General features: G+C 33.8%; 1 protein-coding gene across 3 annotated transcripts; it reads left to right on the top strand.

Annotated features, from left to right (window-relative positions):
• Positions 1-1,671: 1,671 nt before the first annotated feature.
• On the top strand, positions 1,672-17,196 carry LOC111302981 (putative serine/threonine-protein kinase SIS8). Of its 3 annotated transcripts, XM_089742007.1 has the most exons (14): positions 1,697-2,558; positions 3,690-4,130; positions 4,384-4,487; positions 4,832-5,565; positions 5,665-5,877; positions 13,956-13,996; positions 14,387-14,455; positions 14,581-14,681; positions 15,181-15,259; positions 15,401-15,499; positions 15,642-15,710; positions 15,823-15,872; positions 15,960-16,136; positions 16,459-17,196. In XM_089742007.1, exons 1-14 carry the CDS (start codon positions 2,142-2,144, stop codon positions 16,562-16,564), a joined length of 2,700 nt encoding a protein of 899 aa, XP_089598133.1. In that variant the 5' UTR covers positions 1,697-2,141; the 3' UTR covers positions 16,565-17,196. The 3 variants fall into 3 exon arrangements, 2 of the variants coding, with proteins under 2 accessions (XP_089598133.1, XP_089598132.1); XR_016326561.1 differs by having other exon boundaries at positions 1,672-2,558; positions 4,832-5,877; positions 15,125-15,259; XM_089742006.1 differs by having other exon boundaries at positions 1,698-2,558; positions 4,832-5,877.
• The last annotated feature ends 342 nt before the right edge of the window (positions 17,197-17,538 follow it).

Below are 17,538 nucleotides of genomic sequence, written 5' to 3'. Positions count from 1 at the left end.
CAAAAATGGTAACTTATACAATACATGTAAAACAATAAAACAAACAACACACATGCATATGAAAAATAACAAAAAAAATTCAAATAAATGATTAAAATATGATGTAGTTTTTCATACAACAAAAAAAATCCAAAAAAAATTTGATAAATAAAACATAAATACTCACCTTCCAACATAAACACATCTCCGATTACTAACCTAAAACAAAACAAAAAAAACCATAACTAAACCAAAAAAATTACCATGCATGAAAATAAAAAACACAATGCACAGGAAAAAAAAATCAAAACACAAAAAGAAAACCCACAAATCATAAAAACAACAATCTGCATAATGCATGAAAAATAAAAACTGTAAATTGCAAAATACCTATACCCACAGACGAAAATATCAAAATTATTTGAATTCTAAGTTAACCCTCATGAAATTACTCTATCAAGAAAAAAGAAAATAAAAAACGAATAAATGAAACATGAGACCAAATGAAGAAACCAACTTGGAAGAAGAAAACGAAAAAAACAAAGAAAGTTTGACGTAATGAGAAACAAAAGAAAAGCCAAAGCACATTGCACACCAATATTAAAAACAACCTCTCAAATTTTCAAAATAATCAAACAATCATATTGTTTTGACATTGCTGACGTGGTAGGGAAAAACATCAAAAGGGGATAGTTTTTATATATTCTTATAGATAGTTATAATTTTTTTTATCTTTTTTCTATATTTGAATTGTTCCACATAAGAAAAATCACTCATAAACGTTAAAAAGTTATAATGCAATTATTAGCATTGACATGATTCTCAAACCCTTATTTATGATCTTTGATTGTTTGAATTCTTGTTAATTCGATCTTTTACTAGTTTGATTCTTATTTTTTTTTAATCACATGAACTGATACGATCTTCGACTAAAACCCAATCAAATAGTACAAAATGTACTCAAAATTATCTCATCATTTAGATTAAACTAAGCTTCAATAATGCAATGGTAACTTAACAAGCACCCAAAAAATACAAGTTTAATTAAATTTATATGACTCAAGTAAATAACTAGTTGAGTTTAAAAATAAAAAATAAACTTAAATGAGCTCACTTCAAATTTCAAATTTTTAGATCGAATAAAACTAAAACTTGATGATGTATTAATTTGATTTGATTTGATTATACTCTATTTATTTTTTTAAACAATTTAGTATCATATAGTAATGCATGTTATATTTTAAAATGACAAAGTCATTAAAAATATGTGATAATAACTTAAAGCATTTTAAAAACAAACTATAACACTTGCTACAAACTTAATTTATTAAGCCAAATTTTCGGTTAAAACTATTTGATCTGTCATTAAATGCTTTTTATTTAATTCACAATTGAAGAGAGTGACATAACATTAGATAGTTACGATCTTTTTATGTTTTTATATTTGAATTATAACACGTGAGAAGGATCACTTGCAGGTGTTACAAAAGTTAAAATGGAATTATAATTCATAATTACCATTCACTTCGATACGATTCTTAAAACCTTAGTTTATGATCTTTGATATTCTAATTCTTATTAATTTGATCTTTAACAGTTTTGATTCCCATTGTTTTTTAGTGGAACTAATAATATCTTCAACTAAAATCTGATCAGACAGTAAGAATTTACTCTAAATTATTTCTTAGTTTAGATTTAACTAATTTTCAATAATGCAATGATACTTAACAAGTACCCAAAAATATAACCAATATCATCGAATCAAGAAAATCACGAATTGATCAAAGGTCATGATCAAAAGAAGTTCAGGGGAAACATGAGTGAAATGCGGGGTGAGAGCAAGACTATACATAAGTAGTATTGGAAGAACTACAGGCTCTTTTTTTTTTTTTTTTTTGTATTGGAGGGAATGATTGAGCGGTTAATTTAAGTGTTTCAGGTGGTGGCACCTTGTCGGAGAAGAGTGCGCAGGCTTAGCGAATCTGCTTTGAAAGTAGACGGCGTAGGTTAAGCCTGTAGATAGAATAGAATAGAATTATAGACATTAGAAACGGCGAAAACAAGAAGAAAATTAAAAAAAAAAAAAACTAGTAAAAAAAACCTTATTTCTTACAAAGAAAAAAAAGAAAGAGAAAGGAAAAACAAGTCGCCGTTGATGATCGATGTCGAAAATGAAGCATCTGTTAAGAAAACTCCACATCGGCGGTGGTCTAAATGAGCACCAACGATTGGCGGAGTCGCAGCCCGTGATCAACCCCAGTCCGAGCCCGAGTCCGACCTCGAATTCCAACTCGAACTCGATAAACCTGACGGGACCGGCAACGACGACTTCTTCTTCATCGTCTTCGGTTACTTCAGGGGCAATGGGGAGAATCGGGGCCGTTGAATCGGTCGGAGGAGATCGGAAGGCTGGAGATGAGGTTGATTTCAATTTATTAGAAGAAGAGTTTCAGATGCAGTTGGCTTTGGCAATCAGTGCCTCGGATCCTGAGACGTCTCAGATCGACGCTGCTAAAAGGATTAGCCTCGCCGGCACCGACACCAACGGTTTCGTTGAGTTCCTCTCGGTTCATTATTGGGTAATATAATCTTTCTTATTTAAATTTTTTAAACTTTTGTTTTATATAATTAGGTTTTTGAATTTGCATTTTCCCGTTTGAATCGGTTTTAACAGCCAATTGGTTTTTTCCCCCTTAATCTGGTTATGAAGTCATTATATTTATACCTTTATCTTCATTTTAAGTTTGAATAATTTTTTTATTTTATTATTATTATTTTTTGTAAATTGGTATCTTTTATTGATAAATTCTGATTGCATTTCATGTTTCCTTATTATATATTTACTAGTATATTTATTTTCATTTGTATTTTAAATATAAGGAGTTTTCAACTACGGATCTCATTGCCAGACATCCTCTTTTCAATAGTAATTTTGGAAATTCTTCTATTGGATGTCATCCACATTAGTCATGGATTGATCGGGATAAAAATTCACTTGTTTAATCTTTCTTCTGTTGTTTTTGTTAACAGATGCTTTTGATTTGCATGTCAAGCTCGATTAATCTTGCTACTTCTATTAATTGAAGTTTTGCTAAATATAGCAATTGGTACATCCTTATTTGATTTTATTCATTTTCTCTGATAATTTCTCATCGTTTAGCTACGTGAAGTCTTGCTTGCCACTTGTGGTGATGGATTGTGTTTCTATGATATGAAAATTTCCTTTATTATATAGGCATGGTAGTTTGCGCTTTTTTTTTTTTAAATCTCTTCTATATAATGTCAAAGTCCTTTTTAACATAGCTAGTTGGGAAGCATTTTCCTTATTGTTTCTCGCCATAAACTTTACATGTATGTTTCTTTGAAAAAAATATTTCTTGTTTTATTAGTAGGGAATATTGGTGTTGCCTTTCATGTTATTATGATTCTATTTGTTCTTGGTTCAATTATTATGGTAGGATATTGTATACTAAATGCCATTATGTATGTGACACTAATTGATGTTAGTTTTCATTACGGATTTTTTATTTTGAATTAATTGAAATTAATCTGTTTTCCTTCTTTGATTTATCAATGCTGTACATGCTGAAAGGTTCCGGACTTCTGGTTCATGTCTTCTGTGAGACAAGTGCTAGAACCCATTAGTTGATATATTTTTTCTTTTTCTTTTGAGAAAAAGAAAACTAATTTATATGTTGTGTTATTTGCAGAACTATAATGTTGTAAATTATGATGAAAAGATTGTGGATGGATTTTATGATGTTTATGGCATTGCCTCAACTTTGGGTGTACAAGGGAAGATGCCACCTTTGGTTGATCTTCAAGCAGTATCAGTGTTAGATAATGTTAATTATGAAGTAATTTTGGTTAACCGATTGCTCGATCCTGAATTGCAAAAGCTTGAGAAAAGAGTGTACAACATATATGTGCTGTCCCAAGATTTTGGCCATGGCCCAGTTTTAAGCGGCTTGATTCAGAAAATTGCGGAAATAGTAGTTAATAGAATGGGTGGTCCAGTTGGTGATGCTGAAGAGATGTTGAGAATGTGGACCTCAAGAAGTTATGAGTTACGGAATTCTCTCAACACTATCATTCTTCCACTTGGACGGCTTGACATTGGACTTTCTCGCCACAGAGCCCTGCTTTTTAAGGTTGTAAAAACCCTTGACTCATCTTATTTCCATAAGTTAAAATGACTCACAAAAGAACTATATTTTACTTTTAACTTTGCTTATGTCTGTGTCACCCCCTATCTTTAATATTCATTTGATGACAATTGTTTCGCTTGCTTTTCTGCTAGTCATAATATCCTGCCACTTTGTCTAGTTTTACCTTGCATTAAGGCTAAATGCGTCTGGAGTCTGGACCTTTTATAAGGAAACTGTTTCATGCTTCTGGTTCTAGGTTCTAGCTGATAGAATTAATCTCCCATGCATGCTGGTCAAAGGGAGCTATTACACTGGTACTGATGATGGAGCTGTGAATCTGGTTAGAATCAACAATGGAAGGTACTTTCCTTCCAGCTTAGATCTACAAATTCTTCTATCTTTGATTTTGGTAACTATGCTTTGCATTTCTACAATTTATGCATATTAGGGTCTTTTTTCTTGAGTTATTCTCTCAAACTTGGTGTTGTGCCAGTTAAATATTTTTTGTTTCCTGCTGTTCTTTAGTTGATGCAAATTTTTTCCTTCATTCTAAGTTCACATAAGTTTGGCGTTTTGCAGTTTTTTCAATTCCATTCCTTCCTGTCTTCTGTTTTATTCTGTTTTGCTGTCTATTACAAGAGAAAAGTTTAATTTTGTATTGGTGCAAATTTTGATGATATAATTAATTATATGAAATTATGCAGTGAGTATATTATTGATCTGATGGGTGCTCCTGGCACACTAATTCCTGCTGAAGTACCAAGCTGTCACCTCCTAAATTCTGCAGTGGATGTGAGGGGCTTTTCTGATCTTACTGAAGCCTCTAACGGTTCATGTTTGCTGGTTGACAAAGGAATTGGAAATGTGGCAGTTTCAGCTGCTCTAGATACGGGCCCTAAAGTTGGTGCAATGAGGTCAGTGGAATTTATCAGCAGTCAGACAACTGAAGATGAGAAGAACATCGCTGGAAGAGCTGTTTTTGACTGGTCAGAACAGGAGTTTGGGGAGCTTCTTCCCTCGGCGCCTAAACATAGTGAAAGTTTTTCTGGCATTCTTGAAAAACCATCATCAGCGCAAAAGAGAAAGGTTAAAAATGTTTCTAAGTATGTTATTAGTGCAGCGAAGGACCCAGAATTCGCTCAGAAATTACATGCTGTTTTGTTGGAGAGTGGTGCATCACCTCCTCCAGATTTGTTCACGGATATTAATTCACAGGATCTTGGTGAAGAAAGTATGCCTGAACAAGTTGTTAAAGGGACAAATGTAGATGATGCTTCTATCTGCCATTCAAATGAGTTGTCAAGCGATGAGCACTGTCTTGTATCCTCTAGAATGGAGACTAATTCCGATACCAGACAAAAGCAAATGGCTAAACATCAAAGAGAGTTGGAAACGGATGTCATAAAAACTAATGTTGCATCTTCCTCTGATGCTTCAAGTGAGGGATTTCTTTTTGTTGGTAATACAACTAATGATTGGATACATGTTCGCGAATCTTCCCTCTGCTCTGCTAATGAGTTTTGCAAAATTCATCCAGAAAATGTCTTGGCCACAGATGAGAAACTAATACAAAGGACTTCTGATACTGATTTCAGTAAAGAATCTGCATTGGAATTGATTGAAACAAAAGATAGTGACTTGCATTTGGCTAGCAATGGTCACAGTGAGAAGATTTATCCTATGCTAAGGGAGGTCTCAGAATGGGAAATTCCATGGGAGGATCTTCAAATTGGTGAACGCATTGTTATTGGTAAGGTCTCATAATAACATAATTAATCTTCATTTTTATATGTGTCAGTGGCTTTGCTTTCCATTATTCTTTTGAGTTTCAGATTTTGTGTTTCAAGTATTAATGTGATATAGCTTGTAATACAATTACATAAAAGCTGAATCTGGTCAGCATAGATATTCGAGTTATTTGACAGTGCATTCTACTCTAAGCTTTGTTAGTGTATGCGTATGTGTGAGTTGGAATATTATGGGAATGTTCCACGGGAGATGGTTTAGGAGGGATTAATTGGGAGCATTAATGTGTAATTTGTAACTGATTCTCTTTCCTTAGTATTGTCTATATTAATGAAAGGCTAATCCAAGGGATTATCAAGCAAGTTGTTCTCTAAAGCCTTAATTCTAACATGGTACTAGAGCCAATAGCGCAACCCTAGTTGTTGCCGCCCACCTTTCTCTCTTTTTCCCGAAACCCCTCTGCGATAGCCTCTGCGTCGTCACCTAAGCCGTCGCTATTACAAACTTTGATCTCGCAACCCTAAAGCTGCATACTTAAAACTTTTCCTTCCTCTTTAGTAGTCCCTCATTAGTTGAAAGGGGCTGCCCCTTTATTCTCAAAAGTGGCAAGAAGAAAAGTTTGCAACCTCTTTGTGATGATAGATTAAGGGAAACAAGTTCTTCTCGGTGTAGAGCGTGGCTATAGGACTAGGGACGGAGTTCTTGGTTGTTGATTAGGGTTTTTGTTACTCGATTTAAGGATTACCAATTGTGTTTTAGAGGAAGAAGGTTCTACGGCCATTGCCAAGGAAGAGGCAACCGCATCGAAGGTGATAACTTAGGAGATTATCATGGGCTCATGGTTGTCAGATGAGAAACTTGATGGCTCCAACTACTTGTCATGGAGCAAGACTGTGTTGGTCACCTTGCGAGGTCTTGGAAAGGCTCGATTTTTGACAAGTGAGACGTTGACAAAGGAAAGCTTGGAGTATGCAGCGTGGGAGTAGGAGGACAATTGAGTATTTGGTCAATTGTTCAAGTTGATGGAATGATGAGTCAAGGTGATGTTCAATCAATACCTCACAAGTAAGGAACTTTGGAATGTTTTAAAAATTGTTTATGCAAAATTTGAGAATTGGCAGAGGATCTTAGATGTTACCAGGGCTTGGACTAGAATGGAGCAGTTCGATAAGAGCTTGAGGGAATATTTTTTTGCATTCAAGGAGGTATATGATGAGTTTAATGAACTTATGTCCTTGTTTACCGATTTGAAGACAAACCAGGAGCAACGAGAGGCTCTGACTGTAGTGTTTTTCTTAGCAGGGTTGTGGAAGGAGTATGCTAGTGCTAGTACTCAGATATTAGCAAGCAAAGATCCACTTTCTTTATTGGATGCTTATAAGTGCTTGAGTAGGGTCACCCAGCATAATCCTTCACAAGAAGATTGGGTAGTATTTGTGGCCCCACAGCATGAAGGGCAAGCACCACACAGAGGACGTGGTGGACGAAGTAAGAGGAGATACACGGTCCTGCTATCATTGTGGACAGTAGGGACACTTACGGAATGTTTGTCTGTATCTTCAATGCAATTCTGGCCCACCAACGGCATATGTGACTGATGCTACGCTTAGCCCCAGTAGCAAGAGGAGAAAGGAGTTCAGTTATCCCAAGACGAGTATGACAAGCTTATTCAATGCTTCAGAATCAAATTTCGATCTCCTTTTCCACAGGAACTTTTATACAAGGTAAATCTATTGCATTCTTGGTTACCCCTTCTAGGACTTGGGTGATTGATTCAGGAGCTTTGAATTACATGATGGGTACTACAGGTACTCTTTATTCATATACTCTAATGACATGGAAACAATCTGTTTTGGTTGTTGATGGAAACCTCATAGATATTGTGGGAAGTGGCAAGGTTCGACCTATATCCACGTTAGACCCAACAATTTTAGACGCGACACAAAAATGACATAAAAGAAATCGTATGTGTTTTAAAAAAACGTGTTTCGTGGTTATTCATGTCAACACGACACAATTCGTGTCATATAAGTGTTGATTTATCTAAATACGTGACACAACATGAATAACATGTTTAATTTAATCTTATTATACGAATACACGTTTAATATGTTTACCAAGTTTAACACATTGTTTATATTTATTTTGATTTAATATAAACATATAAAGATTATTTTAATTTTTAATTTTTTAATTATGATACTTAATTAGCTATTTAATTTCATATAAAAATTTATGATACTCATTTCATAATTATTATAAAATTATTTTTTGATATTAATAATATAAATACAATATAAATATTAATATTAGTTCTATACATTATTACTTTATTCTTTAATTTTTAATAGTTTATCATTTTGAATTTGATAGTAAAAATTAATATAGTTATGTAATATAAATTAAAATTAAAAAATGTATATTAAATACATATTAAATGAGTATTAAATTTTTTTAATATGTAAGTACTTTTTATATTATTAATATGTCAAATTTATTAAGCTGTAAATGATAGATAGTTTATAATTATTTATTATTTTAGTTATGTTCTTGTATATAGTCGTGTTAATCGTGTTTATTCGTGTATATTCGTATTAGTCATGTCTATTCGTGTATATCTATCTTATTTGTGTTTATTCATGTTGTTTTTAAACGAATTAACTGTATATGTGTTAATCGTGTCATGTCGTGTGTGACACGTATATTAAATGTATCTTGTTCGTGTTTAGGATTTAAATACGTTTTATACTTCGTGTTGTGTTTGGGTTTTAATAATTTGTGTCATTACACTTGTCAAACATGACATGAGATATGACATGGAAACATAAATTGCCAGGTCTAATCCACGTTGCCTTTACATTTTGTGCTACATGTCCCTTCTTCTCTTTTTAATTTACTTTCAGTTAGTCAGATTACAAGGAATTTGAATTATGGCGTTTCCTTTTTTTCTACTTGTTTTTTTTAGGACCTATTAACGAAGTAGATTATTGGTAGGGGAAGGATCGAAGGTCTTTATGAACTTAATGACATATAGAAGATATAGTCTGGAATAATGTCCTATCGATCTCGATTTAAGAAAAGAGAAAAGTTTCCTTTTGCTATGATTCATTTTGATGCATGGGGTCTTTTCCTATTATTTCGAAATTTGGTTATAGATACTTTATGACATTTGTTGATGATTATTCATGAGTTTGTTGGTTGTATTTGTTGCAATGCCCCTCTTAATTATTCTCTGTCTTTATTACGTTTCATGCAAAAATAGATAATCAATTCAGTAAGTCTATCAAAATTTTACAAAGTGGTAATGGAGGAGAGTATTTTTTACAGAGTTTGTTCAATTCCTTAATGCAAAAGATATTGGTCATCAGTCCTCGTATACAGATACCCCATAGCAACATGGGGTTGCTGAAAAGGAAGAATTGTCATTTGTTGGAAATGGCTAGAGCTTTTTTGTTTCAAATGAAGGTCCCTAAGGTGTTTCGAAATGAAGTTGTCCTCACAGCATGCTATCTTATAAATTGTTTGTCGTCCTCGGTTTTTGAAAGAAAAGTTCCTCTTCAAGTATTGTGTCTTGATCGTCCCTTATTTCCAATCTCCCTCAAGCCGTTTAGGTGCACATGTTTTGTTCATGACACTTATCTGGGTCGTACTAAATTAGACCCACGTTCCTTTAAGTGTATCTTCCTAGGTTATTCATATGTCCAGAAAGGGTGTCGAGGCTACTCTCCATACTTGGGTCGCTTTATTATTTCGGTAGATTTCGCATTTCGTGAGTCAGTTCCTTTCCTTCGGTACTACAGTCTCATCCATCACCTATCATATTAGAAGAATATTTTTTCATCTATAAGATACATAGTACACTAGTCAATGCATCTTCTTTTGAGGTATGTCTAGATATTTGATTTGGTCGTACATACACCATAAGGACCTACATAAATCCCCCCATAGAATCTTTCCCTATTGAGACAGTTTCTCCACCGATGGATCCATCTCAAGAAACTGTGGTTGAAGATGTATCGATTGCTTTATGGAAAGATATGTGAACTTGCAAAAATTTTCCTTTATACATGCCCTTATACAAAGGACTTTTTGCTCAACTTCATACTTGTATTGCCACAATTGATGCTATTACTATGCCATTTACTTTTCATGACGTTTTTGCAGATTTAGGATGGCATAAGGCTATGGAGGATAAGATGATGGCTCTAAAGGCCAACCATACATGGGACTTGGTTTCCCTGCCATAAGGGAAACAAGCTATTGGGTACAAATGGGTTTACACCACAAAATTGAATCTTGATGGTTCATTTGCTAGATTGAAGGCAAGGCTAGCAGCGAAGGGATATACGCAGACATATGGAGTAGATTATTTTGATTTCTTTTCACCAGTAGCAAAGATAACATCTATTCGCCTATTTCTCTTTTTTGCTACTACAATAAATGGGTATTACATCAGTTGGATGTGAAGAATACTTTCCTACATGGTGACTTGACTGAAGAGGTATATATGGGGCAACCATCGGGGTTTGTTGCTAAGGGGGATTCTAGGAAAGTGTTTCGTTTGTGTAGGTTTATGTATGGTCTTAAGCAATCTCCATGTGTGTGGTTTGGCAAATTTAGTGTAGCTTTTATTCAATATGGCATGCGACAGAATGAGAAAGATCATTCAGTATTTTATATGTGATAGAGTTTTGGCCTTATATTGTTGGGAGTGTATGTAAATGATATCATCATCACTGGTAGTAATAGTGTAGGGATTGACAAATTTAAGATGTATCTTAACTCTCAGTTTGATGTCAAGGATTTTAGGCAATTGAAATATTTTTTGGGTATTGAAGTGGCTAGGTGTAAAAAGGAAATCTTTGTACCTCAAAGGAAGTATGTGCTGGATATTTTGAGAAATGCAAGCTTGTTCCATGCCAAGTGTCATCACATATAGATTCATGGACCTACTGCCAAATACGGATTAGAAGAGTTGCTATCAATCTTTTTTGTTTAGGTGTAATTGTCCACTTGATTGAATTTGATCCACGAAACCAAATTTAGGTTTGGGAGTGCGGCTATGCGTGAGGAAGGTTATAGCACCCTTATAGCGCCCATCCAAAGGATGATACCAATTTGATTCCAAATTATCTAAGTCTTGAAAATATTTATGCTTTACCAAAATATTTAATATTGAGAATTACCTTTAAGATTACCCTAATAGTTTGATAGCGATTTAAGATTATTATCACCTCAGGAGTACTCATAGAGACTAGTGTCTTACTCTGATGATGCTCTATTGTCGGATTTGTTTTATTTAGGAAAATTAGTAAAGTCCTTCAATAATTTGATGGTATTTATTTTGAGACAGATCTTTAAATAATTTTGTAAGATTTTATTTGAAAATATTTATAAAAATTTATTTTTTGAAAAAAGTTCATTAAATCTCTTAATAGTTTGGTAAGATTTAATTTAAGAAGCAATCCTCCAATAGTTTGGAAGATAAAAATTAATTTTTTCATTATTTGAAAAATGATTTATGGAATTTTTCAATAGTTTGGTGGATTTCATTTAAAATTAAATTCATGAAAATTCTCCAATAATTTGGTAGAATTCATGAATTTATTTTGTAAAGATTTTAATTTTTAATTTTTAATTTTTAATTTTTAAGATTTTGTTATTATATTTTTTTTTGTTTTTTGGAAATAAAAATTTTATTTTTTGCAGAACATTTAATAAATAGTAAGTTATTCAACAAAATAAATAAGTAATAAAAAATAGTAAAATGATAAAAAAAACTAAAAATAAAATAAAAAATCAAGATATAAAATATAAAAAATCAAATCAAATCAAAAATTAAAATTAAAATAGAAAAAGAAAAACCTGCGATCGAGTCAAGTCAGATAACGGGTGGCGTGCAGATCCTAGTCAAGTTACACGCGGATCTGGGGCTTGGTAAAACGTTGTTGTTTTGAAGCCTTATAAAAGTCAATCTTTCTGTTTTTCCCTTAGATGCCCCTGTTCTCTAATTAGTCAAAAAATCTTTTGACCTCTCTTTAGAAAAAACCTAGAAATTCAATCGAAAATTGGAATTCTTTGCCAGTTTTTGGAAAAGTCGCCGAAATCCCACCGGAAAATTTAAACCTTGTCGAAAAATTTAATCAGAAAATTCAAAGTTCATTCCCAAACCTAGTTTTTTCAAGAAAAATCTCAGAAACCTTAAAATTTTTCCAAATTACTTCAAAATCTAGAAACGTAAACCTAATCCCAAGAACCCAAATCTAAACCCTGAAACTTCAGATTGAACCCAGAATTCCCAAAATCCTAGAAATTCCCCACTGTCCAGAAAGTTTTCCAGAAAACACCAAGTTCATCCTCTCTCCAAAAATCAACCCGCTATTGTTCTCTGGAATTTTAGTTCAATTTATAGGTATCCTTACGAAAGTTTTAAGGAAACGGACAAAACCAATCCAGGCTTGAATCCTAAGATTGGATTCTGCTCAAACCTCAATTTAGGTTTAGGTTTAGGTTCTTTGCTGATTTTTTTAAATCGAATTGAGAATCTTGTGATTTGGTTTTGCATTGAAAATCTTTGACTATAAGATTCTAATATGGCCGATTCAAAATTTCGGTTTCCCACAATTCTCGTCACCAATTGAACAAGCAGGGAAAAAAGAAAAAAATAAATAATAATAATAATAATAATAGTAGTAGGAGTAGTAGTAGTAGTAATATAATATACTATAATAATGTAATATAATATAATATAATATAATAGTAATGTAATAATAATATAATATAAAACATATAATAATAATAAAATAACATAGTAATGTAATACAAAAATAATGGCTGTAATAAAAAAAATTGATATGCCCTAGACATAGATGGGTGTCTACACCAAGCCAAGTGACACACCGATGGATCCAGGTATCAAGCTTTCTCCAGAATATGGCACTTTACTTTATGATCCCACACCTTACAAGAACTAGTGGGAAAACTGAATTACCTAACCATGATGAGACCTGATATATCTTTCCAGTGAATGTGGTTAGTCAATTCATGGTAGTTGCGCATCTTCCTATATTTGTTGAGAAATCTTGGAAAGGGGATATTCTACAGTTCTACTAGTGATAAGGATATTCGAGCCTATGCAGATGTATATTGGGTAGGCTCGCCAATAAATAGGAAGTCTACATCTAGTTATGTTATCTTCCTTGGGAGTAATCTGGTGTCCTAGAAGAGCAAGAAGCAGCAAGTAGTTGCTAGATCTAGCGCAGAAGCAGAGTATAGAGCCATGGCTTTGGCTACAATAGAGGTATTATGGATGGTTCAATTCTTAGAAGAAATTAGGCTTTCAATTTGGACCCCTACAAAGTTATGGTGTGATAATCAGGCGGCGATTCATATTGCTTCCCATCCAGTTTTTCATGAAAGAACCAAGCACATAGAAGTTGATTGTCATTTCATTAGGGAAAAGTTGTAGAGTGGAACAATATTATTGAAGTATGTGCACACAGGGGAACAACTAGCCGATATTCTTATGAAATCACTTCCAAGAGTTCAAATTGACTATATATGTAACAAGTTGAGCATGACTGATATATATGCTCTAGCTTGAAGGGGAGTGTTAGTGTATGTGTGTGTGTAAGTTAGAATATTATGGGAATACTCCATGAGAGACTGTTTAGGATCGATTAACTGGGAGTATTAATGTGTAATTTGTAATTGATTCTCTTTCCTTAGTATTGTCTATATAATGAAAGGCTAATCCAAGGGATTTGCAAGTTGTTCTCTAAAGCTTTAATTCTAACAAGCTTAACCTATCAATAGATTATATCTCCTGCCTACACTTGCATTTGGCTTAGCACAGTTCTACAGGTCAATCCAGTACGGTTCACATTCTATCTGAACAGGATTTTGCAAGCCTGCTTTTTGGTGCAATGGATTTAAGAATAGGAGCTAGCTTAGTTAATTGAATCCTTTGTATATTCATCCTGTTTAATTGGATCTACAGAGTTATAGAATGTGGTACTTGCTTGAATATGACTTCATTGTTTCCTTTGCACACTGCTTAATAGATGAACTCTTGTCTTGCAGGATCATATGGCGAGGTATACCGGGCAGATTGGAATGGCACTGTGAGTTACATTTGCTACTTCATTTTATTTCATGGAATTTTTGGGGGTATTATACTACTAAATGATATGATGACCCACAATAACAGTATACATGCCAAAATTTCCAAAAGTTATTAGTCTTTCACTGAGCAGTGACATTTGACATCATTTATGCCAAGTTCCCTTGTAGGAAAAGAGATTAGGTCTCTAATTGAGTAATTGTGCTAATATGTGGAGCAAACTTACAAAAATCTAAAAAATCTATGACTGCTATAGTAAATCTACTAAGAGCATGAACGTTAGTTTCTATTAAAGAATTCTTACATTAGATAGCTTGTTCCATAGTCTCTTTACTAACTTCTAATGGCATTCTAATTTGAGTGCGTCTAATTCTCTTTGTTGGCTCTTCAGGAGGTTGCCGTGAAGAAGTTTTTAGATCAAGACTTCTCTGGTGATGCATTGGTTCAATTTAAATTTGAAGTAAGCCCCAGAAAATAACTTCTTATGGCATGACTCTTGTTTGTTTCATCTCATGTTTGTGAGCTCAACTTTCCTGTATGAATGAATTTAAATTGAGATCATCTCTGTTTGATGACCTTGTGCAGGTTGAAATCATGTTAAGGTTGAGGCATCCGAATGTTGTTCTTTTTATGGGAGCTGTTACTCGCTCCCCTCATTTCTCTATACTGACAGAGTTTCTCCCCAGGTTATTTTTCTTTATCTAAGTAGTTCTTTCTTTAGTCTTTCAATTTTTTCATAATTAGTAAGTTTACATTTGTTTGCACGTTCTTTTTGATTTGTTATGGAGTTTTCAGTGGCATTTTAAAGTCCATGGTGGTTTTTCTCTGGTTTTAAAGGATGAATCCAGACAATAATGTTAGCACTTGAACTCTGTCCTCATGAGAACGTTGTATGCATATTTTGTCCGGATGTATTGTTTGTAGATAATAGGTATAGGACTCCACTTCTTTGTGCCCTTTTTGATGCATTTACCACAATGTAAGTTACTAAGTGCCTGCATTTTGTGCTTTGCTGTGTATCAAAACAATGAATCCTTCTCTAGATGTGTGTGTTCTTTTTTATTCCGATAAATACTAGACCTTTCTATTGTTATTGTTGTTTCTGACAAGAAATTGATTAATTTAAAAGCTCAAGATTGGTGATCCCGTCTTGCATTCTTCTTGCTCCACCTCATTGTTATGCAGGGGAAGTTTGTATAAGCTACTGCATCGACCCAGTCATCAACTCGATGAAAAGAGGCGAATGCGAATGGCTCTTGATGTGGTAGGACTCACAAGTGAATACATTATTTCATCTTCTTAGCTTCATATCTTGCACTAAAATCTCCCATCTCCCTGTTTCCTTTCTTCTCTTCCCTGCCTGGTTGTTTTTTCTATTTAAGTGATGCTTTCTTATTGTTTGCAGGCTAAAGGAATGAATTATTTACACACAAGCCATCCTACTATAGTGCATCGAGATTTGAAAACACCAAATCTCCTTGTTGATAAGAACTGGATTGTAAAGGTGCTTATCTAAAAACTAATTTCTGGCCAAAAGTCTTCCTTGATTTTGCTCATAGTTTATTTAAGCAACTTTACAGATTGCTTTATTTTCTACCGAAGGATGTCTATTGAACTTTTTCAAACATGTTTGCTTCTCTATTCAGGTCTGTGATTTTGGGTTGTCACGCATGAAGCATCATACTTTCCTGTCTTCAAAGTCTACTGCTGGAACGGTAGTATTACTAAAAGATAACCCTCGTTGTTCACTTTGTGTTCTGTCTTACTTTCATATTTATCCAAATCTGTCATCTTTTTGTAAAATAAAAGTTTGCTGTTGGACTGCAGCCTGAGTGGATGGCACCAGAGGTTTTAAGGAATGAACCGGCCAATGAGAAGTAAGTGACTTTAACAGCAGGATAGCATGTGTTACTGTTTGACATTTATATTCTGTTTCTTACACAAATAGACTGGCTTGGTTGCAGATGTGATGTGTACAGTTTTGGTGTGATATTATGGGAGTTGGTTACGTTATGTATTCCCTGGAAAGGTTTGAATCCAATGCAAGTTGTTGGAGCTGTTGGGTTCCAGAATAGGCATCTAGACATTCCTGAAGACGTTGATCCAATGGTTGCACAGATTATACGTGAATGTTGGCAAACGTGAGTTCTAGATGTTATTTATGTCACATTTATCTACATGAGGAGAATGATTATATAATCCTTCGGGGATCTCTTTGGAATGTTTAATTGGTCTCTCATTTCTTGGGCACTCCTATAAGCATCTGAAAAGAAATCCTGATAATCTTTTCCTTGTGAATTAAGTAAAAGAATTTGTGATAAGAATCAAGTCAAAATGCTGTAATATTAGTTGAAAATGGGAGGAAATGTGGGATTATTAAAAGTTTCCAATAAACCTTTGTGGTTAGACATTGGTCGTGACTGTTGTGTATCATACAAGTAATCGGTCTATTTTCTTTTGCAGGGAGCCACACTTACGACCGTCATTTGCACAGCTAGTGTCTCGTCTGCGACGTCTTCAACGTCAGTATATTGAAAGGCCAAATTCAACAAATCAAATAATAGGATGAACAGTGCAGTGTTGATGTAATAAGTACTTGATTAGCTGTTTCCTGGGTCAAAAAGTCAGGCAACCGGAAGGTTTTTCTTTAATGTGCAGAGAAAGTTGAAAAGAGTTAGGAGTGGCAAAAGTGTTGGCTCATTCGAAGTGGGGGATCAGCACTACCCATCCTGAACACTGGATTCCTCATAAGTAAGCAGCCGCATAAGAGCAGTGGAGGATACCACTAAAAATTTGTGGTTAGTATTATGAATAGGTAGCATCGTCAAAGTGTAAGAAAATTCCCAAAGGAAAAACAAAAAGGCATAAAGTAGAAAGAAAGAAAGAAAAGAAAATAAACAGTCTTCGAAGTCTTTGTCTTGGGTAAGAAGTCCTAGTTCCTGGAATTGTAAACATGTGATCTCTATAGCTCATTGTGGAAACCAAAAAAAAAAAAAAAAAAGGAATTATTTGCAAATACTGTGCTTTGCTCCTTTATTTTCGATGTTCCTCTATAACCATATGGATTCGTATTGCACGGAAAATTTTTAACCTGGAATCAGGATTTTAACCCGGAATATAGAAGAAAAGAAGAGTTGTTTTTCTTTAAACAGACTATTTTTTTTACTTCATAGTCTAATCATTAAATTATTGAATTTTTCATTTTATTTCTTTTCCTATTCTCCATCAAGCTTTAATTTTGTGTGCTTCGTAGTTTTTACTCTCTTTATTTTTTTTATTATTTTACTAAGTTATGAGTATTAAAAATTCAATAATGTTACATCTAAAAAATCAATTAAACAGATTAATTAATTAATAAAAGAAAGAATCATTATATAATTGAATAAACTTTTAAAATTCGAACTTTTGATTTGATGGGTTACGGGTGCTTCTTTTGCGCTCTTTATTGGTTTACCTCGTAGCCAGGTTCGGTTTAGTGGGGCCCAAATGCGAGCTGGTGAAGCTGGTTCTTGCAGCAGTTTCGAGCTTGTGGTTACAATTTCT

This window comes from Durio zibethinus, chromosome 13 (genome assembly GCF_047325235.1).
Source record: "Durio zibethinus cultivar Kanyao isolate XHJ-2024 chromosome 13, ASM4732523v1, whole genome shotgun sequence".
NCBI classification, from domain to species: Eukaryota; Viridiplantae; Streptophyta; class Magnoliopsida; order Malvales; family Malvaceae; genus Durio; species Durio zibethinus.
This window is presented reverse-complemented; position numbering and strand designations above follow the sequence as displayed.